The sequence below is a fragment of the Thunnus thynnus genome, chromosome 10 (assembly GCF_963924715.1).
Source record: "Thunnus thynnus chromosome 10, fThuThy2.1, whole genome shotgun sequence".
Lineage (NCBI taxonomy): Eukaryota > Metazoa > Chordata > Actinopteri > Scombriformes > Scombridae > Thunnus > Thunnus thynnus.
Genome location: NC_089526.1, coordinates 15446116 through 15473420, shown reverse-complemented (window position 1 = coordinate 15473420; position 27305 = coordinate 15446116). Strand labels below are relative to the sequence as shown.

The following is a 27305-nucleotide window of genomic DNA, read 5'->3' as shown; positions in this document are numbered from 1 at the left end:
GGATGAACAAATACTAACCTTAGTACAAATATTAACCTCTAAATATAGCTGACCTGTCTATAAACCTGACTTTTCATCATAGTTTTCAAAGACAAGCGTTACCTTGAGGGAGAGACAAACAGTGCAGTTCCTCTCATTGCAGCTAAGTGGAAACAAAGGGCAGAAACTGCGCAGTCTGACTGCAAAGAAGAAGCGAAGCGTTTACTTCCTCTTCCGGGTCTTGGTACAGAAACGTCGTGTGAACGGCGCGACTAAAACAGAAAAGTTTCACACAGGTAAGAGAAAACTAAGCGGTTAGAGTGTTTAACGCTTTTCTAACTTGGATTTTTTCGGTATGACTTCTGCACCGTAAGTGATCTGACATCGGATAAAAAGAGAATTTGCAGGTTTGTAAGTTTAACGACGCAGTTATTCGCTATTGTTGGTAGCTCGCTTACTAGATGTGTGCTAACGTTAGTTAGCATGCGACCCGGGAGTTTTGGCGGATGTGATTGGATTTTACCTCATACGTTACCTCTGGTTAGCAAATGTGTTAACCAGTGTAACAAAAAATCTGCCATTTTGACAAACACCGGCAGGTGTTGGACTGACTGTGTCTGTGTGACAGAGAGAGAGTAAGTAGCTGGTTTGTTTTTGTGCAGCTGAAGCTAACACGGCTTGAATGACTGACCGAGGCTGTTGTGATCATGAGCTATGTAGGTGATAGCAGTGATTCCTCTGTAATTTTAATACAGATGTGGTGCTCTGGGTAATAATTCTAGTTTTCTCCCATATCTGACTAAGTATTTGGGTCTAACTTATGTTTAAAGTTGTGGGTCTAGTGTTAAAAATGTTTTAAGCATTATATAATCACTACTTCTTTAGGATCTGAACTACACTTTAGTTTTAGATAACATTAAGGCTAAATTACAGTCTTATTGTTGATTTAACATTATCTCTTGCAGTGGTGGTAATGTTTTTGCTGTGATGGCACACCGCTGCTAAATGAATACAGAGGAAACACTGTGATAGTGATCATCTGGTTCAGTAGACAGACAGACAGATTTATTTGACAATAATGAAGGTACATACAAAACTGTAGTCACTCAACACAATAAAGATAAAATTTTATTGTGGTTCTCTAAGGGGAAAAGGGGTAAGATGGCAAGACTGGTTAAAACACATGCAATAACAGATCACACTCAATCAAACCAACAGACAAACAAGGACAAATAAAACCAGAATAATCATACAAAAAACAAATGTATGCATTGATGAATATGTAATAAATTGCTTGCTGTCCTGCAGATCAGAGGATGTCTCTTCCTAAGCGGGAGGTGGAGGAGTTGAGGCCATGGGTGGAGCGCACTGTGAAGAAGGTGCTGGGTTTCTCAGAGCCCACTGTGGTTACTGCAGCTTTGCACTGTGTTGGAAAAGGACTCGACAAAAGGAAGACCATAGGTAACTTTCCTTTGCACAGTTGAAACATAGTGTTTTGTATCATGATACATCAAGATTTAATATAAGACTGGATTGATTGTCTGACCTCCCTTGTAAGTTGCTTTGGATGAAAGCGTCTGTCAAATGAAAAAATGTAAATATAAGATTACATGGCTCATGTGGCCACTGGCAAATGTGTTCACTTCCTTCCCCATGTTTAATTTTATCAATAGGAACACTGCTAAACAGAAATTATACATGTTCTTCTCTTGGCTGTAGAGCCAAAGATAAAGATTGCAGTCACTATTTGGTATCTAAACTTTAGGTCCAACCTTTTAAAAGAAGTTGTTTAATTTGCTTGGGTAAATTATCACTTTTAGCAATGATTTTAATGCTGTAGGCACACCACAGACTTGATTAAATAGATCAGGGACACTTGTATGTGTTAACAAAATCTTTTATATGTGTTTTCACATTTACTTGATCCTCTTAACACAATTTTAGTTATTAGATCAGACATAATCGGGGGAAATAATGTCTGTGCACAAGAGCAAAGGGCTGTTCATGCTACATTTAATGCTGCAAGTAATAGAACTTGTTGACAGTGTGATTGCTTGTTGTCTATTGCACATCCCTCTGGACACAAACCCAAATGTCAGGCACTGACTTCCAAAATGACATTGCTCATGTTATTGCCAGAAGTCAGGTTGGTGTGAAACATGTAAATATCAGCTGAATCTGAATGACAGTGATCATATTATTTCTGTGCATGTAAAAGCACTCTGTAATGAGATTAAGAGATTATTTTATTGCGGCAATGATTAATGGAGTATTGGATTATTTGATGCTTGTTTCCCTTCAGACCAACTGCGTCCCTTCCTTGACGAGTCAGCTGGAGGTTTTGTGGAACGTCTTTTTGAAGCTCTGGAGGAGAGCCGCAGTGCTCGTGGCAACAAAGGAGCTGGAGAAAAGAATCGCAAGAGGGAACTGAAGGTAAACAGTTAGACAACTGGATCTTTGTTATTCATCATCATTTTAAAGCTTATCCATTTATTGACCATAGATTACAGTGACTAAATACACACACACACACACACACACACACACACAGCAATCAGCAGTCAGCAATACAATGTCTTTAATGCATGTATTTAATTAGTCAGATTACTACACAAAACTAGTGTGGAGATAATTGACAAATGCTGAAAATCATATTAGATAATCATTTAATTATATTATTATACTAAGTGCAAACACGCGTGTTTGGCATAGTAATGATGTGATATATTTTTTTCTGTTTTTGCTGGTTGGTCTCAGGATGTGTTCGGTGATGAGGCTGAAACAGTTGCAGTGCAAGAGAGTCTGGACTCAGGAGATGGGACAGCTGCAAAGCGGAAACGGGTCCCTCGTTTTGAGGAGGTGGAGGAGCCTGAGGTCATACCTGGACCTCCAGAGAGCCCTGGCATGCTCACCAAAATGCAGGTACAAGATAACTGCCTTCTCATGAGTGCAGTACATGTGTACTGTGTGCTTACTTTATCAATAAGAATTAAGGTTTTTATTATGCATTTACTAACCGGTTTTCTGTATTATTAGATCAAACAGATGATGGAAGCAGCCACAAGACAGATAGAAGAGAGGAAGAAACAGCTGAGCTTTGCCTCTTCAGTCCCTGCTGCACCAGTAATAAGATTATTTTTTTTTAATGTTTAGGATTGTTCATACTGAATACCAAATATCAATAATTTCAGACAGTCCATTCAAATGACACCGCTCTTATTTCTTCCTGACATTAGCGGTTACAACAGTCGCAGATGGACGCCCCTCCAGCGTCGCGGCTTCTTGGCACTCCCACTTCTGCAGCTGCAAGTGGTGGCTCATCTATCGCTCCCTCCCAGGCTGCTAGCTTCATGAATGATGCTATCGAGAAGGCTCGCAAGGCTGCTGAGCTACAGGCTCGCATCCAGTCCCAGTTGTCCATGAAACCTGGGATCCTCGGAGCCCTGGGGAACACTGGGCCTCACAACCTAGTGGCACTAGCTAACCTGCATGCCATGGGAATTGCTCCACCGTGAGTAATGTCTTTTTAAAATCTGAAGACATGAGATCAAAAATGAAATAATTGCGGCAGTGTGAAAATGTACTGCTTTTTATGTGTGTGCCTCTACAGGAAAGTGGAAGTCAAGGAGGTGAATAAGCCTACACCTCTTATTCTGGATGACAAAGGAAGAACTGTGGATGCCAGTGGCAAAGAGGTTGAACTCACACACCGCATGCCCACACTAAAAGGTAAATATTCAGTGATTTAATACGTGCACAGTACGTACACACACACAAACAATCTTATCTCCTTGTTTTTATGTTCACTGCTTTATTTTCCTCTCTCTCTGTGTAGCCAACATTCGAGCAGTAAAGAGAGAGCAGTTCCGACAGCAGCTGAAGGAGAAACCAGGGGAGGACTTGGAGTCCACTTCTTACTTTGACCAACGTCTGTCTTTAGCAGCATCTCAGCGCCCTCGCAAGAGCTTCAAATTCCACGAACAGGGGCGATTTGAGAAGATTGCTCAAAGAATTAGAACTAAGGTTGGATATAACTCATAAAAGTTTTGTGTCAGTGCTTGTCTCAACCTGGTTGTTGGATGATTCACAGCAAATTGTTTTTTTGTTCCTCCTGCATTGTTGTTTTTTTTTTTTTTTTTTTTGTCAATCAGGCCCAGTTGGATAGGTTACAGTGTGAGATTGCCCAGGCAGCTAAGAAGACAGGAATCCAGGCATCCACCAAACTGGCCCTGATTGCCCCTAAGAAGGAGATTGGAGAATTCGAGGTGCCCAGCATTGAGTGGTGGGATTCTTACATCCTGCCCACCAACGTAGAAATGTAAGAAACTACAGTTTTTCTGAATGGACTTTCATAAACTGATTGTAGTTATCTGACATGTTTTTTTTTTTTTTATCCTATGAAGAACCCCAGAAACAAAATTTGAAGATTTGGTGCTCTTTGGTGTGACCAACCTGGTAGAACATCCTGCTCAAATTAGCCCTCCAGGTAAGCGTATATAAGGTCTAACAAATTGTCTGCACGTTGTCAAAATTGCTTCAGAAGTAGGTTTGTTTTAAAAATATTTCTCTCCCAAAAGTATTTTCTTTAGGAGGTAGAAGTACGCTTACAAAAAGCTACCATCAGGCAGTGAAACAGTCTACAGAAATGAAATATAGCATTTACATATAGTGCACAGGTAGTCTCATTTCATGGCGTGTTGGATACCAGCTTTGCATGCTTAATAAATCAGAATCAGTTTTATTGGCAAAGTATATTAACGCACACAAGGAATTTGGTACCGGCCATTGCTGTCTCTCAAGCAAACCGAAAATATACAGTGAGTGTACATATTATTTACAGACAATACACAAGAAATATACAGATTATATAAAAAACAAACAATATACATACAGTGTTAGTGTATATGTGGTAGTGCAAATAACAATAATGTGCATCACATATAGGAATGAAATTGTGATTATGTATGAGTATTTGTACAATATGGTATTTGTAGATGTGAAGCAGGGTGTAATAACTGAAGAAATGGGTAGTTATGGCGTAGCAGATGATACTGGTCAGCTATTTATGAGGAAAGAAACTGCTCTTGTGTCTGGTAGTTATGGTATTCAGGGTTCTGTAGCGCCTGCTGGAGGGGAGGAGTTGAGAAACGTTGTGTCCAGGGTGTGAGGAATCTGTAATGATTTTCCCTGCCTGTTTCCTGAAGAGTACATGTCCTGGCGGGTGGACGCCAGTGATTTTTTTTTTTTCTGCTGTCCTTACTGTTCACTGCAGTCTGTTCCTGTCCTGTTTTTTGGCTGCTCTGAACCAGACTGTGATTGATGTGCACGTGTGTAGAGCCGGCTCAACAGCTCCTGCGGCAGTGCAATATATTTCCCCAGTTGCCGCAGAAAGTAGATTCTCTGCTGGGCCTTTTGGAGGATGGAGTTGATGTTGGTCTCCCACTTCTGGTCTTGGGAAATGGTAGTTCCCAGAAAAATGAAGGTCTCCACAGTTGACACAGGGCTGTTGGATATTGTGAGGGGGAGCAGTGCTGAGGGGTATCTCCTAAAGTCCACTGTCATCTCCACAGTCTTTAGCGTGTTCAGCTACAAGTTGTCCTGACTGCACCAGAGCACTAGCTGTTCAACCTCCAGCTGATATGCAGACTCGTCGCCATCTTTGATGAGTCCGATTACTGTAGTGTCGTCTGTAAACTGAAGGAGTTTAACAGCTGGAGAAGAGCAGTGGGGAGGGGACACATCCCTGGGGAGCACCAAAGCTGACTGTATACCAGAAGTGAATTCTCCCAGCCTCACCTGCCTGTCAGGAAGCTGGTGATCCACTGATCCACTGACAGATGGCATTAACACCCCCCCCCCCCCCAGTAGTTGTCGTTGTCTGTCTCTCCTTTGCTCCATTTTGTGTGTGTGTGTGTGTGGAGCCAGAGGGGCTAAGCCCTGCCCTCGAAGAAACACACACTCGAAGAGAAGAAACCTAGCTTGACCATAAATGACAGCAAAACGCAGTAGAGACTATGTTTATTTACCTAATTTATGTGCACTCATTTCATTTCAGCTCAGTTTGAGAGTCTCTACTGCACTGCAAAGTGAAATGAATGATGTACATGTTTATTTGCATATATAGTGAGAAAGTGAGGTCTGATCACAAGTGGTGACCCGAGATGAATGAGGGTACGCATTCTAATGTCAGGTGTGAACTGATGTACTTAGACTACGTTCACATTAAAACGTTTTCATTTTAAAACGAAAACGACCTCCGTTCAGAAATAATCTCGCATATCACATGACCATTCACGTACACTGGACATGCGTGTGCCGGTGTTAACAGGAAGCAGATTGTCTACTCTTTGGTTGGTTGCTTAGTTACAGAAAGTACTATGAGGAAGAACAGCACATGTAGCCTTAGAGGTGTCCACTTGTGATTGGATCACTGAAGATACATGTTAATGCGAGATGTGAATAGGGCCTAAGTCCTGAGCCAATTTGTTGACACAACAATCTCTAATCAGTAGCTTTTCCAGAGCTTTAAATTGTCTCACAGTCTTTCTTAGCAGATGGAGTTGTCCCTTTGTCATGGAATTGTAGATGTTCAAATTTCCATTGAAATCTGTTTTGGTCGTTCAAATCTGGTTATAATGTAACAATAATGGTATTTCTTTCATTACTACCATAATAATTTGCTGGAATGATTACCATATTTGTGTTTTTACCCCCTAGTTGACACAGATAAGCCAGTAACGCTGGGTGTATACCTGACAAAGAAAGAACAGAAGAAACTGAGAAGACAGACACGCCGGGAAGGCCAAAAAGAAATGCAAGAAAAGGTCCGTCTCGGACTGATGCCTCCACCAGAACCAAAAGGTAGCCATGCACACAAATAACTGTTATTCCAAATTACTGCAATGCAAGATCAAACAGAACATAGCTAATGTTTGCTTGAATTTTCTCAGTACGCATCTCCAACCTGATGAGAGTGTTGGGAACGGAGGCGGTTCAGGACCCTACAAAAGTAGAGGCCCACGTCAGAGCACAGATGGCCAAGAGACAGAAGTTAGTAACACATTTAACCTCTACACTGCTTGCACCATTCTGAATTTTCCCATAGAACATATTGAATGATTATCCATGGAAAACAAAAGCTTTCTTAACAGTCTTTCTAATTGTGTCCCCCTCCCTGCAGGGCTCATGAGGAGGCTAATGCAGCTCGCAAGCTCACAGCAGAGCAGAGGAAAGAGAAGAAGGTCAAGAAGTTAAAAGAAGACCTCACTAATGGTGTTTCTATCGCAGTGTACAGGTGTGTATTTGTAGGGAGAGAGCACATACTGTAGTTCAAATGTACTGTATTGTATGTGTGTGTAGCAACTTGGAATTGTGTCTAATTTAAGCACCGTACCATCCCCATACAGGATCCGTAACCTGCAAAATCCTGCTAAGAAGTTTAAAGTGGAGGCTAATGCCAACCAGCTGTACCTGACTGGCACAGTAGTTCTCCACAAAGATGTCAACCTCGTTGTGGTGGAGGGAGGTAAGGATAAAATGACATGTGTATAGGAAAATGATTCTCAAGCTTACTGTCGCATCCGCATTGTTGCTAATTCTAGCCTGTTAGTTCTTGCGATAAAATCAAATTTTAGCTTTCATATACCACAGTTGATACCTTTTTTTTTAATGACGTGAGTTGTAATAAACATTTGCTGTGAGGAGAAAAATATCTGTGGTCCAGGATATTGGAGAGCTAGCTTCTCTAACCTTTAAGCCACCACTGCCCCTTATATTTAAATATAGTAATGTAATTAATACTTAATATTTGCACCTTTACAAGTCTTTATATTAATTTTAAAGGACTAGTGTGTAAGATTTAACGGCATCTAGTGGTGAGGTTGCAGATCGCAACCAAAGGAATACACCTCCCCTCACACTTCCCTTCCAAGCATGTAGGAGAACCTACGGTGGTCATGAAACTGGCAAAAACCCTGAAAGGCCCTCTCTAGAGCCAGTGTTTGGTTTGTCAGTTCTGGGCTACTGTAGAAACATGGCTGTGCATCATGGCAGCCTCTGTGGAAGAGGACCCACTCCCTATGTAGATATAAAGGGCTCATTATAAAGTAACAAAAACACAAAGATTCTTATTTTTAGGTGATGATACACTAATTAAAACACACTTATGACTGTTATTTATTTCTGCCATGTCTGTTCCGCTAGATGCCACTAAATATTACACACTGGTCCTTTAAGGGAATTAAGTTCTACCATGTTTGGCTTCTTTATTAGCCCTTGATTAAAAAAAAAATGGTTGGACAATCAATGTCTTTCAAAAGTATGCTGTATCTGAATTTCTTCCTCTTATTTTAGGCCCCAAATCCCAGAAAAAGTTCAAGAGGCTGATGATGCACAGAGTCAAATGGGAGGAACATAACTCTAAAAGAGACGGTAAGAGTGACTTGACACTTGATTCTTTTTTGCTAGTTTATCTTGGTGCTTATTTCATGGATACTAAACTCCTTACTATTGATTTTCAATTAGATCCTGATGGTGATGATGATACAAAGAGGAACAACAAGTGTTGGTTGATTTGGGAGGTGAGTATCTGCAGTCATGTTGTTACTTAAATATATTAACATTTATTTGGATTATTTTTTTTTGTCTGTGACCTCATTCAAGTCTAATAATTCCTCTCGGTTCTCCAGGGCACAGCTAAAGAACGTAGTTTTGGAGAGATGAAGTTCAAGCAGTGCCCCACCGAGAGCATGGCCAGGGAACACTTCAAGAAACACGGCACAGAACACTACTGGGATCTTGCTCTCAGTCAGAGCGTGTTGGATAGCACAGATGACTGAAACCTGCCAGTTGAGCTCCTAGTTTCAGTCAGTCCCCTTCCCCACCCCACCCCTTCCTACAAGCCCCCAGACCCACAGCCTCACAGCCAGCCACACCTTCCTGCTGACTGGCTCGCTTCAGCTGGGGCTGAAACAGAGTTAATCAAGAGACTTGAACATAGAAAAAGAGGAACAATAAACCTGTGTGGACGTGTGTGTGCGTGAGAATGTGTGACAGATCAGAGTGTGTATGTGTTATGTGTAGGGCGGTATGTGTGTGTGTGCCTGCATCAGTGTTCATCTCTTTGGTGGAAGGGTATTCTGTCAGATATTTTGTTATCTATTATTGAATACAACCTGACAGATTGCACTGTGTGATGTAAATCACTTACCTGAGGCTTTATGTGATGATGAGAAATGGTGTCAGATTATGTTAGGATTGAAGTTTTGTGATGAAACCCCCCATGTACACTGATAATAACCCCTGTTTGAGTCAAGCAGATAATAAAAGCCCACCCCATCAGTGAAGAACGGCTGCACTTCTGTTGTGCTAACACATTTACAGTCAACCTGAAAAGATACCTGAGTAACGTTACAACATTATACGAGTTATTGTGTTCATATGGAGAGCTCCCAAATCCATATTTTTTGTTTTTGGAGGAAAGACAAATCTTTGACTCACTTGTAGCTATATTTCTCTGTAACATTTCAGTCACAGCCTTAAATAAAAAGAAGAAAATTTAACAGATTTGTGTCTGTCTTCTCTCTGTTGGGTTTAAAGTTCCTCTCCACCAAAAATCTGTTATATACAACTAAAGGTTTTCTTTATTGTCCTACAACATAGGTTTACAGAAATGAGCATGGTCTCCAAGTTAACACCAGTTTGTGGAAACTAAGAAGAATTATAAACATGTTTAGAGGGATTATTGTGTTGTAAGATGGTTGCTTTTAAAGCCTGGACTGAAGAATGGTTTAATAGATTTACAGATTTCATCAGGCTCTCAGCTGAGTGTGGGAGAACAGAGGAGAATCCCACATATTTTGTGCTTTGGTCATTTATGTTGGTGAGTGGAGGATTAAATGGTTGGTCTTGTGGTGCATAACATTTAAAAATACACACAATAATCAAGTAGTCATAAATAATATAAAAAATAAATTTACATTAAAAATATATAAAATATGTTATAGTATAGTTTATGTCTGGATTGATGGCCATGATCATGGCATGAATGAGTATCCTGCATATATTTGATGTAGAAGCCTGCAGTGCACAAACACTGAGAATCAAACTTTACCATGAAGTACATCTTGTGTCCAGCAGCTAAAACTTTTGAAATGAACAATATTTGCATATTTATAGATTCTGGATTTTTTTCTTTAAAGGAGGGAGAAACAGGAGATGACATTTAAATGATTTTAATGAGCTAAAACCGTATCAGACACACATTATTGTTCCAAATAGAGTATCTTTATACGTCTTAATACGAGTCTGGAGAGGATTTTTAACTTTCCCCTCAACCCCGTAGCTAAGTTCAGCTTCATACATGGGGGGCGTGTTTCCCTCCGGAGTCGTCCTCATTACGTTAGCTTCTTCATCTTCATCACCAGCCTGCGAAAAGACAACAGGGAAAGATGGCGGCCGGTTCTGGAGCCCGCAGCTCCAACGCTGCTCTGGAAGCGTCTTTGGACCGGCGGTTTCAAGGAATATCCAACACTATGGAGTCAATACAGGGACTTTCAGGCTGGTGCATTGAAAACAAAAAGCACCACGGCCTTATCGTTCGCTACTGGATGAAGTGGCTCAAGAAATGTGAGTAGCTTGCTAACTTACAGGAGCTAACGCGTAAGCTAGCTCACTTTTAGCTAATTCAAATGCAGTTGATCGCGATCGGCTTTCCGGTGAAGTGCACGGCAATGCAGTCCATTTTTAAACACTGTTGTTTTATTCCTAAACTGAATTTCAATCTTTAATCGGCTACATTTTTAAAAAAGTAATGCTGGCATTGCTGTCAGTAAGTTACTTAAAATTAGCCGCTAACGTCTTGCTGCTAGTGACTGTTTACACTCGGGCCTCCCTGTTACGTTACTCTTGATGGACTGATAGTGTTTTTTTTTAACGAAGAATTGCCATGCACGTCGCCATATATCTTAATCAATTAACTCCTTAAATCAAGGTGCTTCGCAACGTGTTTAGTTAGAGTTAGTTAAAGCTAAATTTAGGCTTTAGTCGCTTCTTTTTGTGTGCAAGTTCTGCTCTGCATATGGACTAGTCGCCTAACATGCATGGTTGTGTTTGTGATGCAGTGGTTAATATTTCTGTAGTGCACCTAGCTGAACAAGGTAAATGGAAAGTTTACCATAACAGAAATCATAGTTTATGTTATTTTAATTTATTCTTTAACTTTCAAGAGAGACCTGTGTGTAAGGATAAATATATATTTATACAGTTTAAGCATGGACAGATGCACAGATAATTCACATACACACACATTTTTAAGAAAAAAGCAGATTATAAAATGCATACGTACAGCCTTTTTAAAAATGTTTAAGTGAAATTAGATAGTGTAACTACACATTTTTTTGCAGCTCATCCCATTTATACACAGCACATTATTTGAACCCAATTTTTCCAAATTTAGTGTGAACAGGAGGTTCAACTAATGTTAAAACGTCCTGTGACCTGACATTAAGTATTGTATTTAAATGTAAGCAGAAAGCAGAGGGAATTAGGCAGTTTTTGCAGTACAGCCTTATAAATAAACAATCCTGCTCTCTTCTGTTTGTTATGGAGGACCGTCCCACCTTTTTGTATAAGACACAATAGTGAGTGAGGAATGTATCACTGGTGATGAAGAGCAGTGCACAGAAATACAGGTGGAGGGAGAAGCATGCATACTGTACATATATTATTATAATAATCAAACGTAGACAGAATTGTAGATTGTATGATGGTCTTTCAACTAGCAGAAGAGAAACATGATTTGTTTCTGTATAAAAATCCAATTTTGACCTTCAGTTTGCTTGACAGGTGTTTTTATTTTTTTTTCTATTCATCATGAGCATTAGTTCTTTCCGATTTAAGATTTATTTATGTATTTATTTGGACCACGTACAGTATTAAACATAAATGTTACCATTTTATGTACTGTACCAGAGTTAGCTTATAGCTAATTTTCATCTGCAGTTCCTTTAGCAGGTCACAATTAAAACATATAATACCACAATAACAAACAGTACAAAGCAAAAAAAAAAAAAACCCACACAGGACACATAATACAAAGCTACATATAGCACATCACTCACACCCACAATGTCAACTGGAAATTAATAATGTAAGCATGTCAAATTTAAAAGCAAGATTATTTGCGTTCATGAGAAGACTATGAGATGAAATTTAGAGTCAGTGGTTACAGAGCTGAGTAGTTTTTAGCAGATTTTTTAATTTGGTTAAAAAAAAAGTATTTGGAGAGATACTGAGGCGCAATTCAATGTCACAATGTAAATTATTGATGAACTTTACAGTAATGCTCTCAAAATATTTGCTTTTTGCTTCGCTAGTCAAATTGTCTTGAATTCACAAAGGTTTCTCCAAACTAGAGAGTATCAATATTTGTAAAATATCAAACTGGGTGCAGATAAACTTAAACTACGTAATTGTGATTTTAATGTTAGAATTGGATGTTTTGACCAAGCAGCTATGTACATTCAAATATTATGTCAAACCTTTTGAAGTCTCTTGTCAGTGAAGCATCACAAGCAGAGATAGTCACTAGTGTCACTTTAGTCTGACAGGTCTCAGGCTTGAATTTCTATTACAGAGCTTGTTTGAGAAATTTTTCAATTTTGAGTCAAACATATTCTCCTTTTTGTTGAAACTCATTGTTTTAGCAATTGAAATAAGACTTCTAGCATTTGGTAATATTAGTTATTTGTTGCAATGATAGTTGGCGATTAATTTAATAGTTGGCAACTAATCCATTAATTAACTAATCATTGAAGCTGTATTGCTGATAATCAAGGAACAAATTTGCAGTGGATGAAAAGTGTTCTTGTCTCAAAAAAACCCAACTCTTTATACTTTATGATGAGCATCTCTGAAAACTTGTTGTGCAACTACATTTGTACCAAGACATTTTAGATATTACAAAACTGCATATAGACCCAGCCAGTGTCAACAGAGTTCTTCCATATAGCTTTTTCTTATTTGAGAGGCCTGCATGAAATACTGCAAAATACTGCAAATGATGATTTAAAAGTCCACTGTTTGGACTAGACGTATCAGAGGTTGTAGTAATGTTGTCAATATTCGACAAAAGCCAAACTTGCTGGAGTCACTGTATAAATTATTGTAGTGGTGTATGATCATGATCTTAAAAAAGTGGCTTTGAATAGGTTTTGAACATTATTTTTGATATGTTCCCAACTATATACACATCTGTTCAGTTATCTAACCAATTAATTATTAATATGAAAGAACCCATTGTTGGGAGAGGTAATAAATTCAAGGTGGAAAAGTCACTGAACAGTACTTCCTCATGTAGTTCATGTAGTGTGAGCTCGTGCACGAAATGCAATATCATCAGTTTAGCGGACATACTTTATTTTCACTTGGTTGTTTTGTTAAGTCATAGTTCATCTCGTCTGTTGCTTCAGCGTCCATCCACTCCGAGAATACACCTTCTGACTCGTGAATAATATTTCTATGATGCTGCTGTTCTATTATATACAACTAAAGGATTCATTTAGAGTCCTACAACATAGGTTTATAGAAATGAGCATGGTCTCCAAGTTAACACCAGTTTGTGGAAACTAAGAAGAATTATTAACATGTTTAGAGGGATTATTGTGTTGTAAGATGGTTGCTTTTAAAGCCTGGACTGAAGAATGGTTCAATAGATTTACAGATCATCATCAGGCTCTCAGCTGAGTGTGGGAGAACGGAGGAGTATCCCACATATTTTGTGTTTTGGTCATTTATGTTGGCGAGTGGAGGATTAAATCAAATGGATGTTGATAGTGCTTGATGAAGACATAGTTTGTAATTTGAGCTTTTGTGTTGTTTTTGGTAAAGTGAGAAATTGGAAGCTTTCACAGACTAATAGTTGGAATATTTTTGTTTTTTGGTCGATGACTTTGTTCATCACTCCAGGAATTAGTTTTTTTATTAATCTGTGGAGAATAATTCTGTTTTCACTACTTAGTGGACTTGACTCATTTACATGGAAATATTTTTGTGTTTAGTTGTCACTGTGGCGGGTGTTGGAAAAGTTGAGTTTCTCATCGCTTTTTGGAAAGAAATTTGATTTCTTATCAGAAACAGAAACAGGTTTATTGCCAAGCGGCTTTACGCGTACAGGGAATTTCCCTCGGTGTTGTGGTGCATAACAATTAAAAATATATAAAATATATTATAGTTTAGTTTGTGTAAGGATTGATGGATTGATCATGAAGTAAATACTAGACTGATTGAAACTGCGTACATACCAGCTTAGATATGATATGAAGAAAGAATAGCCTGTTTATGATGAAGCTAATATAAATGCTAATAAATGGGGCGAAATATAGGAAAATATGAGTTAAATGTGTTTTGAAACAGGATTTCACAGATTTATTGGATTGTATTTGCTTGAATTTTTGTTAGAAGTTGCCAATTTGGATGTTAATATGTTTGTAAAACAATTTATGTACATTAATAAGATCAACTATTAGAACACTTTATAAGAAAATGTACATGAAAACTAAATAGTGACAATGATGCAAAGATTATCAGTTTAACAGCATTGATATGTTAATTCAGAAATCATTTACCAGTCTTACTCTAAGTTAAACAAAATGAGTAAAATATATTGAAAGCTGATGAAAAAAATCCACATTATGAAATCATCTCTGGAGGAAAATTGTAGTTTTCTTAAATGTGAAGTTTCCAGGACGGTGTCATGCAAATTTAGCAGCAGTGACAATAGTAGGAAAAACATGTATACCCTGAAAATTTCTGTCATGTAGATCTGCCAGATCTTTCAAAGGCATCACTGTTAAAATATGGCCGTTGTAATCAGGGATTCCCTACTTGACTCATCAGTGTCTCAGTCAGATCATCATGTAGGCATTTTTTTATCCCCACCGCATCACTGCCCAGTGCCCACAGATCAACGCACGATAATGCTTGTGCTGACAAAACACGACGGACTATAAAACTGCTGTGTGCTGGCTAAGCCGCTGTTGTCTGATAGCGAGCTGTGCCAACTAACCAAGAGGCAAGTCATCCATGCTGGTGGCTGTAGGCTGCAACACAGTTGGTCTTTTCTCCAAAACAATCTAAATGTCTAAAAAGGTCTAAAACATTTTGAGCATCTTAAAGATGATCCATACCAACCAGTTTTCAAAGAAGACAACAGTTTGTTTTGTTTTTCTTACTTTGCTTGTTTGTGTTCATTTCGGTACACGTCATCTTTTTATTTTAGTTCAAAGTTAGGCTTTGTTATTTGTGCACGATGGAGGAAAAAAAGCTCTTCAGGTGTGTGAGACGAGTGTCAGAAATGATCTATAAACTGCGGAGTGTCTCCGAACTTCACTGACAACACATCATTCCTGAGATATTTGTAGCAGAAGTTGTGTTTCTGTATTTTAGTCGCTCGGCAAGTGAGCTTGTCTAATCAATGCTTAAACAACGTACTGCGGTGACATCGGATAATAAACACGATCCAGTGTGAGTGTAAAAATATGACTCATGTGGAGACACTTTATTTTCAGTTAGGATGATACAAATGCAGCCTGATAGGATGCAGGATAGTTTTTTCTGTGTGTTTATGTTTTAGGAGGGGATGAACAGAAGTGACCTAAATATTAATTTACTACACATTTACTCACGTGTGAAAAAATGATCACTTGAATTAGTGCTCAAATTAATTCTTGGCATCAGAGAAGTGTTTACAATATTAGAGGATGCAAAACAGTTTTGTGGGGAAAATATTGTTCTTTGTTCATTTTACTGCTTCGATGATAAGTTTTGAATGTATGTTACACATTTGAAATTACATTGGACTGAATCATGTATCGATTAAGTATTATATATATTTTTATATTCAGAGAAATCACTTTTTTTTAAAAAAATATGCAACACAGAAAATGCACAATAAATGATTTTCAGTCATTAATATCTAAACCCCAAGAAGAACATAAATGTGTTATTTTTTTGTTACATCAATAGTGTAAACATACCTCAAAAATAATCTCACAATCTTTGTTATTTATATGTAATCTATATTAAACAAAGCGCTCCCTTGTTTTCATCTCAATGGCATTGCCCTGGTGTAACATTTTCAGTGACAAAACCAGATTTAAGAAAACATTTTCAAACTTGTATTTTTTCAGCAGAAGAAGCAATAAGTTTTATAATGTTAGAAAAAAAGGATCATATACAGACGTCACAAACCCGGTTGTAAACTTGATCTCAGTCTCAGCTAATGAGAGACAGAAGTTATGATTCTTTAAATATTTCATGTTTTTTTATGTATGTACATGTAAACATAGTTTCCTCAGCATATCTGTGGATATTTTCTAAACTAATTGGCTCATTCAAGTTACAAACATTTTTCATTCTTCCAGTGTTTTATATGCTTGTAATGTCATTTAGAAGTGAAGCTCTTTGCTTTTCAAGAGTCTTATTATTATTATTATTATTATTATTATTATTATTATTATTATTATTATTATTATTATTATTATTATTTAACTGTGTGTCAGTCTCGGAGGGTGAGATGAAATTATATTTAAGACGTAGTTTCTGTACAGATATATTGTTTTTCAGAAATCTTGAATTGCAGTTTGGGTATCATAACTGTATTTTTTTAGTGATTAATGCAGTTTGTTTTGTTTGTTTGTGCATGAGAGTCTCTGTGTTGACTTTGAATAGAGGACTGATAGTTGTTGTTGTTGTTATTTCTGGCTACTCAAGGTTGTATGCACAACTTGCGTCACACTCATTTTATTTCAAGCATGATTGTGAATCTCTTTTGTAAACAGTTTGGTAGAAGAAAACAACAGTCATCCAGGTACTACTGGATGCCGCTTATTGTAGGCTTAAATAAATGTTCAGAAACCTCCATGTTTTTTTTATGCTTGTTTACTTTAAAAGCCGGAATACTTACTTTAAGATGTTAATGCTAATACTGATATTTAAAGGTAAAAGAACTAAAGAAAAGAACAATTTTTAGCAAGGATCTGTTCATGTAAACAGTGGAGTGCCTGTTTGCATATTGTCAGTATATGCACAGATATACTGAATCTGTGATAACCGTGTGTTTGCCAATGATGTAAACTCCATTATCGGTAGGACTCTAGTTTTTACTTGACAAAATCTGAATATTTGCTTCACCTATTGCGTGTAATAGCACATCACCACAGATATAATTGTATTTTCACAGAGTTGCTTTTTTCCTTTTGTCTACTTCACCTTCTGGTAGTGGCTGGTAGATTTACTTCACTCACCAGCCAAAAAAAAAACCAATGGTAATCTATCGAATGGCTGGTAAAATACGAACCTTCACTAACCATTTGACCAGTGGACAAAAAAGTTAATTTTGCACCCTGCCGTCTTGCTTTTTGTCTCTTCTTTTTTTTTATCAGCTGAAACTAGAGGACATACATACAGTTCCTTTTACATAGACTATGGAAATGATTTGCTGTTGTTACTAAAGTATTAATCTGGTGTCTTTTAGACTAACTGAGATGGCAACACCTGCTGAAATCTAACAAAATGTGTCATAGTAGAGGGATTTAGATCTGAAAGTCACTGTAAGAAGAAACCATTCTGCTCGCTGGCTGTAATCGAACTGGTGAAATCAGGATACCGATTTAATCTATTTTAGGAAGCACTGCAGCAGAAATCATTGTGTTCTAGTCAATGTTGTATTAATTTTGGAAATGGATGCGTGACTATGGAAACAGACATCCGAATCTGTGAGTGAACTAAAGCCTGTCAGTAAAAGCTTCATCATTATCTGATATTTACCTATGACGGTTGTTTTTGTATCCATTTATATGATGACGCATAAACAAAACAAACACATTACATATTGCAAAGAGAAATGCAACTTGTAACTTAAAGGGCAACTATTTGAATATTAATGTTACTATTACATAGTTTCAGTAACATTACATATTGCCTGAGTTTGCAGAGCAGCATATTACAGCTGAGAGTGTTTATTGTAGTAAGTATGGAGGTGTGGCAGTCATTTGTCAGAATATATGCAGTATAATCCCCAAATATCTGCATTGCCGTCATGAATCCGGTTCTATTTAGACACATGTGTATTGTTTGTATGATCTTAAACAGCGTAACGTGAATTGTTTGTCTAGATTCTTGCATCCAAAACCGTTTCTTATCTTTGTGTACCTCGAGGAGTAATTTATACTCTTAATCTTATCTTTCCCTCTCCTTTTTTTTCCCCAGCTGACAACAATCATTGCTTGAATCTTTTCTACCTTGCCAATGATGTGATACAGAACTGCAAAAGAAAGAACGCCATTGCCTTTCGTTCATCCTTCGCAGAGGTCTTGCCGAACGCCGCTCAGCTCATCAAGTGAGTACAGAGTTTGTATACATCTGTAGTGTTGGTCTAACATCGCATCTGTATGTTGTTGTTTTTTTTTAATCTACATGGCTGAATTGAACCTTCTCTGTGTTGGTATTCAAATTTTAAAAAATGCTCTGTCATCCCTTTCTGCTGGTATTGAGATGTGTTGTTGTTATTTTGCATTGTCAGAGACGGAAAGGTCCGTAAGTCGGTAGAAAGGATCTTTACGATTTGGGAGGAGCGCAGTGTGTATCCCGAGGAGCTCATAGCCCAGTTTAAAACCAACCTGAACAAAAAGGAAAAAGAGCGAGAGAAGCAGAAGGAAAAGGAAAAGGAAAAAGAAAAGGAGAAAGAAAAAGACAAAGAGGCTCCACCTGCAAAAGGTCAGTTTGTTACTTCAGCGTTTTCCACTCTCCACCCTGAAGTAATCATGTGAATCTGAAAGTGCAGTCACTTCCTGAAGCTAATCATATACATCAGATTATTTTCAGATGCAGCTGTGAGTTTTTTGTTTTTTTTTAAAGTTCATGTTTCATTTGAAATCCGCAGCACCAGCCAACACGAAAGCTGCCCTCAAGTCCAAGATTGTAGCTGAGTTCACAGTAAGTCTTATTTAAAGATCTTGCCTTACATTGCATTTATGTTTAAAATGTGTCTAAAACATTACAATCTACTTACCTCTCTTCTTTGTTTCTAGCCCCACTCCCTCATTGAACAGTTGTCCAGATATAAGCGAGCAGTTGCAGAGGAAGAGTTGAGGGAGAAGCAGCTGGCAACTCTCAGAGTGGATGTCTGCAGCACAGAGGCCCTCAAGAGGCTCAAAGGTCAGACGTCATCACACACATTTATTATCCTATGATTTATGTTTTAAACTTAAACATAACAAGCACTTCAATATTTTTCTCCTTTTTTATATGATATCTTGAAACACAGGAAAGAACACATCATTAGTGGAGACGTCAGACTATTTCTTGGTCAGCTTTAGGGCTGAACGATTAGCCAATGAATATATTAGCTGATTGACAGAAAAATAATTGCAACTTTTTTGATTATTCAATAATTATTTCAGTAATTTTTCAAGCAAAAAATGCCAAACATTCCCAAGTTCCAGATATTTAATTGTGAGGATTTGCTGCTTTTCTTTGTCTAATGTGATCATGAAATGAATATCTTTAAGTTTCAGACTGTTGATCAGACAAAACAAGTAATTTGATGACTTCACCTTGTTGTTTTTCACTTTTCTGACATTTCATAGACCAAACAATTAATCGAGAAAGTAATTGGCAGTATAATTTATAATGGAAGTAATTGTTAGTTGCAGTCCTGTTCATCTTGCATGATATTTTATTTCTCCAACAGTTACTTTAGTTGAAAAATTTAGCTCCCCTTGTTTCTTTGTGGCTGAACTAAATTCTGATACATCAGCCAGACCCATCATGTGCACATTTTCACATTTGTGAATTTAGGTCTGTATTTCTTTCTGACATTGACGGTATTTAACTGCTGCCCTCTGTGTCCATCATCTCTTGTTCCAGACAAGGCAGGAGGGAACAAGTTTGCGAAGGACTTTGAAGATGGCAGTCTGAAGCTGCAGGAGTTCGTCAGCTTCCTGGAGAAAGAGTTAAAAACAGGGCCTCCTCTGCTGGAAGCGTTGGGAAACGCAGACATTTTCTACGAGATGCAGTACAAGGAGGTCAAGATCGTGGCCAATGTGAGTGTTGGATCAAACGATTTCATCATCTTCTTTCTGGGTCGTGCTTGGACGACGCTTTGGCAACATAAATATCAGTAGATTTAGTTTTGAGCAAAGAATTCGAAAAAGTTTTAGCAGTTATTTCTTAATTATGGATTCATGTAATTTTTTTGCTTCAATATTCAAAAATATTGTCTGTAAAATGATGATGCAGACATTTAAACCCATTGTTCCCATATTTCTTTGACAACTGGTAACAACATCATATTAACTTTTGTTTCTTCTGTTCTCTTTCTGCTTCTCAGGCGTACAACGCCTTCGCCAACCGTGTGGCCAGTCTTAAAAGAAAACTGGATTCCCTCAAGTCCACTCTACCTGGACCTGAAGATTCTCCTGTCCCCTCGCCCTCTGAAGACGCCCCCTCCCCCACAGGCTCTGACTCACCCTTTTTGGGACTAGGGGCCAGCAGAGCCCAGGTGGATCCAGAGCTGGATGGAAAGGCCATGGATGAAGGAGAAGTACCTTGTGACAACAGAGACATGGAAGACATGGACGTGTCTGATGAAGAAGACGCTGTCTCAGCAGGGGGTTAGTGGCTACAATAGTTGTGTTTAGTCTGATTTGAGGTCGCACTGTGGAGAAATGTACATATTCCAGCTTCAATATTGTGATTCATATCTGAAAATGTATGACCTCTTTGAATTGTCTTCACGAGCAGATGACAAGAAAGACAAGGCGTCCCTTGCTGTTGCCAAGACGACAAAGTTGGATGCCGTGTCGAAGCTTCCAACCACACCTACGAAAGCTTCTAAGACTAATGCTACTACTGCTGCTGCCACAAGCCCAGTGACTCCCACCTCGACCACTGCTCAGAATACTGCAGCCAACCCTCTGGGAGTCAATCTGGCGAAGGTGGACCTGGGAAAGATCAGCTCCATTCTCAGTTCACTCACTTCTGCCATGAAGAGTACAGGTGCGTTTGGAAATTGAGGGAACATGAAACAATGATCAGAACCTGTAGCTAAAAGTGGGGATTTAAAAATGTGTGTGGCATAGTTCAATTCCCAGTTCTGACTGAATGAATAAAATATCACAGATGATATTTTCACTTTGTGTGAGCCAGAATCAACTGTTGTTTTCTCATCAGTATAGCGTTAGCAAGTTTGGAAAGGCCCAAATGCACTGAAAGCGTTTTGAAGTACACCTCATCGTTTTAAATGGCTGAACACGTATCAAAAGCGTTAAGAGGCGCCCACCTCGTTTCAATTTTGGAGCGTCAAATGAGCACCCAGAAACCAAAGCTGTTTTTTCTGCAGCCGATAAAGAGACATGGTGAAAGCGAGAGAGAGACAGCGTGGCAGTGGCTGAGGAGAGCGAGCGGTGAATGAGAGAAATAAAGTGGTATTTTCTGATTATTTCACAGCGGGTACGTTCTAAAGCACAAATAAATAACCATAAAGCGCTCCACAGATGATTTACTGTGGAAACAGAAGCTCTTAGTATCGTTTTCCTCTTCTGCATTTCTCTTTTTCATTCATTCATTGCGTCCAACTAACGCAGCAGTAAACACAAAGAACAACAGGACGAATGTGTGTCGGTTCTGTGGTGTTGGCATTTCAAATCTGATGCCCGCAGTGCGCCACAGGAACATTAAATGACGCGCGTCAAATGAGGCGTCGGTTATCGCTCTCAGTGCGTTTTGGCCTAATTATGTGAAATTATAACTATTACTACTGGAATGACTCATCATAAACCAAACATGGAAGGCCTATCTTTTAATTATTCGACTCATTTTAGCTGTAAATTACTTATTAAAGAATTAATGTCATTATTTCCATCTATATTTATAACCTGGGCGACGTACAGTTTTGAGTGTTTTCTAATTGCCAATTCAGTGTGTTAAACATGAAACAAAAACTTGTAAAAGCCTGTTTTTATTCTTGTTATGAGAGGCAATTCTTACCATTTGGAGTTTTATAACCTGATTTTTTTTTTTTTTCTTCCTACCATTTTATACCGTTTATATGTCATTTTATACCATGTATCAATGTCTTGCTCTTAAAATGGCTGACATGGGTTATTTGGACAAAATCAAATGGATCAAAAGATACATTTCTGATTTGGGGTATTTCAAAAGTATTTGAGTTATTTTAGATCAGTTGGTCTTATAAAAATCAGATCTGTGACCTGCATGATGTCTACAGAACATAAAAAACGTAGCTTTGACTTTTAGATAAATTTTATGCATTTTAGTAATTTCTGGAATTTGTGCTATAGCTTTGATGCATCCCTTTATGTTCTTGTCTGCATCCCAGCAGCTAGTTCGTCACCTCGACCGTCTCCGGGAACACCCACCACCCCGTCTGGCCAATCAGCAGCCTCCAAAGCGACTCCTCCGAGCCCCGCCCTGGCCAGCATCCTGTCACGTGTTGACATCACACCTGAAGGCATACTCAATGCTTTGTCTAAAACAAACACACCAGGTAAGACATGAGCACACTTTTCTTGTATTTCACATGAAAAAATGATTACTAATCACCTTATTTAATCATCTCGTATGTTGTCATTTCTTCTTCTCTGCCCCCGTCTATTTCTGTCTCGTTGCAGGTTTGTCCTCTCTCCTGCAAAGTGTGACAAACACCACCCCCACTCCTCCCACCCGCACCTCCCCAGAATCATCAACAGTCAAAACCCCACTCACCCCAACCACCCCAAAAACAAAACCCGCACTGGGGAACAGCCTCAAACGAGACACACCTGAGAGAACCAGAGACTGGGAGAAAGAGAGACAGCTGTCCCCTCCTCCTCCCCCTCCTCGTCCCTCAGCTCTGTCTGCCTCTCCCCCCAGCCTAGAATCCAAAATCAACAGTTTCTTGCAGGGAAATCCAGGTTTTAGTCTGGCTCTAGGTGATGTCAGTCCAGACGGCGTGGATGGGACCCCAGTGAGAGATGAGGCTGCTGGCACCCCCACCCAGGATGAGATCATGGACACACCCGGGAGTGTGCCAGAGTCTCTAGGGTCATCCGGAGGTCATAATCTCTCACCCACGGCGTACCGCAGCGAACCCTGGGATGCTGTGATCACCCCGTCAGGAAGCAACAACGACGGAGACTTTGCGGGTTCCTCCTTCTCCCGGTACGGAGCTGGGAAAAGGAGCGGCACAAAGTTAAAGGACGATGAAGCGATGAGGAAGCAGGCTGCTGTCGCCTCTTCCCCTAGTAATGAGATGATGAAGGGTAAGAAAGATGGACAACACAGCCAGCTGAAGATGATGGGAAACACCAGAGTGATGGGAGAAAGGAGACCCTCCGCAGGCTCTCGTAAGGCGAGCACTGGCTCAGATGATGGCGGTCTGAGCGGAAAAAGAGAGGACAAGGGGAAAAGTCATGAGTCGCCAGGTGGGGATGGGAAGGACGGCCAGTATCATCGTATTGAGACACTAGTGTCGCCCTGCACCGAAGGGGCACCCATCCAAACTCTGGGCTACTCAAACCGGCCGCTTGCAGGAGAGCGCATCAAGACAGTAGAGAGCATCCGCGTGATTGGCCGAGGCTCTCGGCGAGGGGGAGGGGGCGGCAGTCGGCCAGGGGGCGCGATGTGGTATGAAGAGGAGGAATACATGGAACCTCAACCTCCCTCACCGCATTCTGTCCCCCCTCCTCTTAACACTGAGGACATGACCCCCTCCATGCCTCCACCTCCCCCCCATCTCCTCCTTCCACATCTTCACCCTCCTCCGTCCCATCCTCACTCGCATCCGCCTCCCCCCCAAGCGCCGTTCCAAATGCCTTACCACACAGAGAACATGCAGACTCCTCCTCCATCACACCTCCACCAGCATCCTCCTCCTACATCCCCTTTCTTCAGCACCCCTCCGCCAATCCCTCGACCCCCTCCGCCTCCCGTATCGCAGCGCCCTTCCCCTCCACCCACACTCTCCGCTGTGCCCTCAGCAGTCATGGTTGGGGGAGTATTGGTCCCCGTTGACCGTCCCCTATCTCTTCCTCCCCCAGTCAGACCTGAAGGTGCAGAGCGAGGGGGAATGGGGCCTAGAGGAAACAAAGTGACCCCTCCTCCCCTCATGTCGTCGTTGTTAGGCGAGCCTCCTAAGCTTCCCCGTCCCGGCACAGTTAAAGAGCCTTTTGTCCCCCGCCACGCACCCCCACTCCACCGCCCAGGCACCCCCGGTGTTCCTCCACCCTTACTGGGCAGAGTGAAGGAGCCTCTGAATCTACCTCTTCCATCCCCGTCTCCCACATCCTCCACACCCTCCCCCTCCACTCCCAACTCCCCCGCAGCCGACACCATGCCTGCTCGCCCTCTCGCTCAGTCCGGTGCCCCTTCTCTCCAGAAACCCCCCGCCAGTCCTCCAGCTCAGCCCCGCAACCAAACCTCTAACCCCGTTCCCCTCCTGAACCTACCTAGCCCTCGCCCCCCTATCCTCTCAGTCCCCATCCCGCAGAGACCTCTGCTGCGAGGCCGAACCCCCTCTCAGCAGTTTAACAAAGATCTCCCCGTAGGGGGGTTTCGCGGCGGCAAGCGACCCGGTCCTCCATTCACAGGCGGTCCCTTCCATGCGCAGAAGAGACCCTTCCTACCCCCGCGCTACTGAAGTGGTCATCTACGACATGCTGAATGAGAAGCGCAAGCCACACATCTAGCTAAACCCAGCGCAGTGTGTGTGTTAGCCCTGCTGGTATGAGCCTAGATATCTTTTACTCTGTTAATTAGCTTGAATTAAAACTACCTTCAGTTGTGTGTAAATAGCTGATTAAATCATGCTTCAAGCCAGCCAGTCATCTTACACTGTACAGTACAGTAAGAAGTTATCAGTTACATAGTGCAGAGTGTCATGTAACCCTAAATCTACCCTTATTTTTCCCCATCCTTCCATACACAGGAGATAAGTTTCATTAGGAGTCACATAACCATTGGTAGAAAACACAGATAGTAAACACAGAATAGAAACTACACATCTGGTCATCTTGTTTTAATCCCTTACAGTTTTCCTACTTGTGTGAATTCTTGGGTTACATTTCCTGAGAGAGAGAGAGAGAGAGAGAGAGAGCAAAAGAGAAGGTATGGGTCTCATGGGGGGTACAGAGGAAAGAAAATGGATGTGTGTGCTGTGTGTCTTAAAAAAAAAGGTATTTCTCATTTTGAAGTGATGAGATTTGTGTTGCAGCTGAGTTTAACACTTGTTCTTCTTTCCAGAGTACCTGTTGTAAATAATATTCCTCTCTTGCTAAGACCTTTTCTCTCACCCATCTGTCCCTCCCACTGTATATTTCTAAGCTTGTAAATATAAAGACTTGACTGACAGCTTTTTTCTTCTTCAAACTCTTCTTTCTGTAAAAAAAAAAAAAAAAAAAAAAAAAAAAAGAGGACAATGAAGGTCACTCACGCACCCCCCCGTCTTTACTGTGATTGAGGCCTTGGATAAGCTTTTTAGCTCCAGAAGAATATTCGCTACAGTATCTATTGCAACCTTTCTGTCCTCCTTTTCGAAAAACCACCAGACAGAAGAGGAGAGTGAAGATTAATTATGTATTTTTATTTCAAACATAAATGTCTGCCTGTGCGCGCTTCAAGTTAGACTGAGTCATGAAGACCCTCAGTAGTGGATAGCGGGCGGCGGTGTGAAGGGAGGGGGGGGAGTTTGAACCACACTCATGCTAGGCTTCAACATGTACTGACTTGAATAAAATCCAGAGTTTCAATTCAACTGGGGCGGGGGGGGTATTTTATTTGGTCAATATTTACCACTTGAATTGCGCTGTTTAGTTTATGTGCGCTAAACCACAGCTAAACCTTTTTCTTGCCATGTTTTCAGAGAAATTGTTGTCATTTACCTGCACAGCTGCTGCCATTTTCCATAATGCATTAACACCTCTTATGTTTTTTGCGCTGTATTTTTCTACTAGACAGAATTGGCGTATTTTTTTCCATTTGCAGCAGCACCCACAGATGGCATCAGAGGGTGAAAGGATTTGAGCTAATTAGGATTGTTTTTGAAAATGGTTCATTTAAAATACTCCAGTTGTTTTGGCCCCTTCCTCTCCTTTTGTTTCTTTTGCTAATTTTCATGCTTTTGCCCTCAAGCCCCTGTGCTTACCTTGTACTCACATGGTTTTGTCCGAAAACACTTCTGCACCTCTCAACAATCGTGGGGGTTACAAAAAGGTCAGCTCATCGGCAATAATCCTCCCTCCTCTGCAGGAATTGCAGAGGTCTTATACTCAGATGACGTGTACCCGCGTAGCGAGAGATGCATGTCAAGTGTTGCCGCTCAAAGCCTCGTGTGTCTCCTGTGTTTATCTGATCATGGAGTGTGTGTCGTCTTCTGTGTTCATTTACAAGTTGACTTGGGGGGGGGGAGAAAAAAAGCAGTTAAAAGACACAATGAGCACTTGCAAACGTTCCTGCATAACGTTAGTGAATAGATACTTACATTGTCAAAATGTAACAACAAATATCACATTTCTCACTTTCATCAGAGTCATGATGTGTTACTGAATGTTATACAAGCCTGTTACTGTCTGTAAATGGTGTCTGTCATCTCGGCAATCACTCACTGGATCACATTTGTTTGAAAGAGAAGAGCGAGAAAGCTAGAATCAATTGTTATAGACAGCTTTACTCATCACCTGCCGAGTTTAACATTAGAGTTGTTTTTATATATTGACCTCACGACAAGTTTGTTTGACAAATTGAGTTTGAAAATGACTGAAGATGTGACAAAGCTGATGGTCTGTGTGTATCTGACAAGTTTAACTGCTATTGCTGTTCTCATCAATGATGCTATATCACTGGTGTTTGAGTGTCCAATCCTTTCTGGTGTGATGAACATGCACACATTCTGCAGCAAGTATTTGTCACAGTGAATATATGCATACGTTAAGGGGTGGATACTTTTTTCTTTTCTTTTTTTCCCCCCACACAGAGTATATCACAGTAATGTGAGGAAGACTTTGCTTTTTCTTTCTTTCTTCTTTTTTTTTTTTAAAGACATCACTTGAGTCTCAGTGCTTTCATGGAAATACTTGTATCCAGTTTTCACACACATCCATTTGTGGTTGCACTGTTGACTGTAAGCAGCAGGTGCTCTGTCTTAGATTAACATCAGAGGTTATTTGCTGTTTTCTCTTAACATTTTTTCTATAACTTAACCTCCTCGAGAAGACAGATTTTTGTTTCTTTTTCTTTCTTTAAACACCTGAACACTACAATGCACACTGTTG

At 40.1% G+C, this 27305-nt stretch overlaps 2 protein-coding genes across 6 annotated transcripts in view; both read left to right on the top strand.

The window, feature by feature from the left end:
- Positions 1-192: 192 nt before the first annotated feature.
- Positions 193-9539, top strand: prpf3 (PRP3 pre-mRNA processing factor 3 homolog (yeast)). Of its 2 annotated transcripts, none has more exons than XM_067601403.1 (17): positions 193-275; positions 1288-1440; positions 2282-2412; positions 2737-2901; positions 3016-3102; positions 3216-3490; positions 3590-3708; positions 3815-4002; positions 4131-4297; positions 4383-4465; positions 6697-6840; positions 6930-7029; positions 7160-7273; positions 7386-7504; positions 8332-8409; positions 8503-8558; positions 8667-9539. In XM_067601403.1, exons 2-17 carry the CDS (start codon positions 1296-1298, stop codon positions 8814-8816), a joined length of 2121 nt encoding a protein of 706 aa, XP_067457504.1. In that variant the 5' UTR covers positions 193-275; positions 1288-1295; the 3' UTR covers positions 8817-9539. The 2 variants fall into 2 exon arrangements, with proteins under 2 accessions (XP_067457504.1, XP_067457505.1); XM_067601404.1 differs by having other exon boundaries at positions 258-386.
- A 732-nt stretch (positions 9540-10271) lies between these two features.
- Positions 10272-27305, top strand: part of LOC137191365 (threonine--tRNA ligase 1, cytoplasmic-like) — a 32356-nt gene continuing 15322 nt past the window's right edge. Inside the window, exons 1-10 of one of the 4 annotated variants that reach the window (XM_067601394.1) lie at positions 10272-10605; positions 18247-18376; positions 18560-18753; positions 18920-18972; positions 19068-19194; positions 19906-20081; positions 20369-20651; positions 20779-21036; positions 22379-22546; positions 22671-24760. In XM_067601394.1, the coding sequence (XP_067457495.1) occupies positions 10428-10605; positions 18247-18376; positions 18560-18753; positions 18920-18972; positions 19068-19194; positions 19906-20081; positions 20369-20651; positions 20779-21036; positions 22379-22546; positions 22671-24676 (3573 nt within the window). In that variant the 5' untranslated portion in view covers positions 10272-10427 and the 3' untranslated portion in view covers positions 24677-24760. Of the gene's footprint in view, positions 10606-18246; positions 18377-18559; positions 18754-18919; positions 18973-19067; positions 19195-19905; positions 20082-20368; positions 20652-20778; positions 21037-22378; positions 22547-22670; positions 26879-27305 lie in introns of those variants that run through there. The other 3 variants (XM_067601395.1, XM_067601397.1, XM_067601396.1) reach the window with 3 other exon arrangements.

Coding starts and splice junctions, on each gene's coding strand:
- prpf3 (XM_067601403.1), top strand. CDS start 1,296: ATGTCTCTTCCTAAGCGGGAGGTGGAGGAGTTGAGGCCATGGGTGGAG. Junction 3,491..3,589: donor GCCATGGGAATTGCTCCACC/GTGAGTAATGTC, acceptor GTGCCTCTACAG/GAAAGTGGAAGTCAAGGAGG. Junction 4,003..4,130: donor CTCAAAGAATTAGAACTAAG/GTTGGATATAAC, acceptor TTTGTCAATCAG/GCCCAGTTGGATAGGTTACA.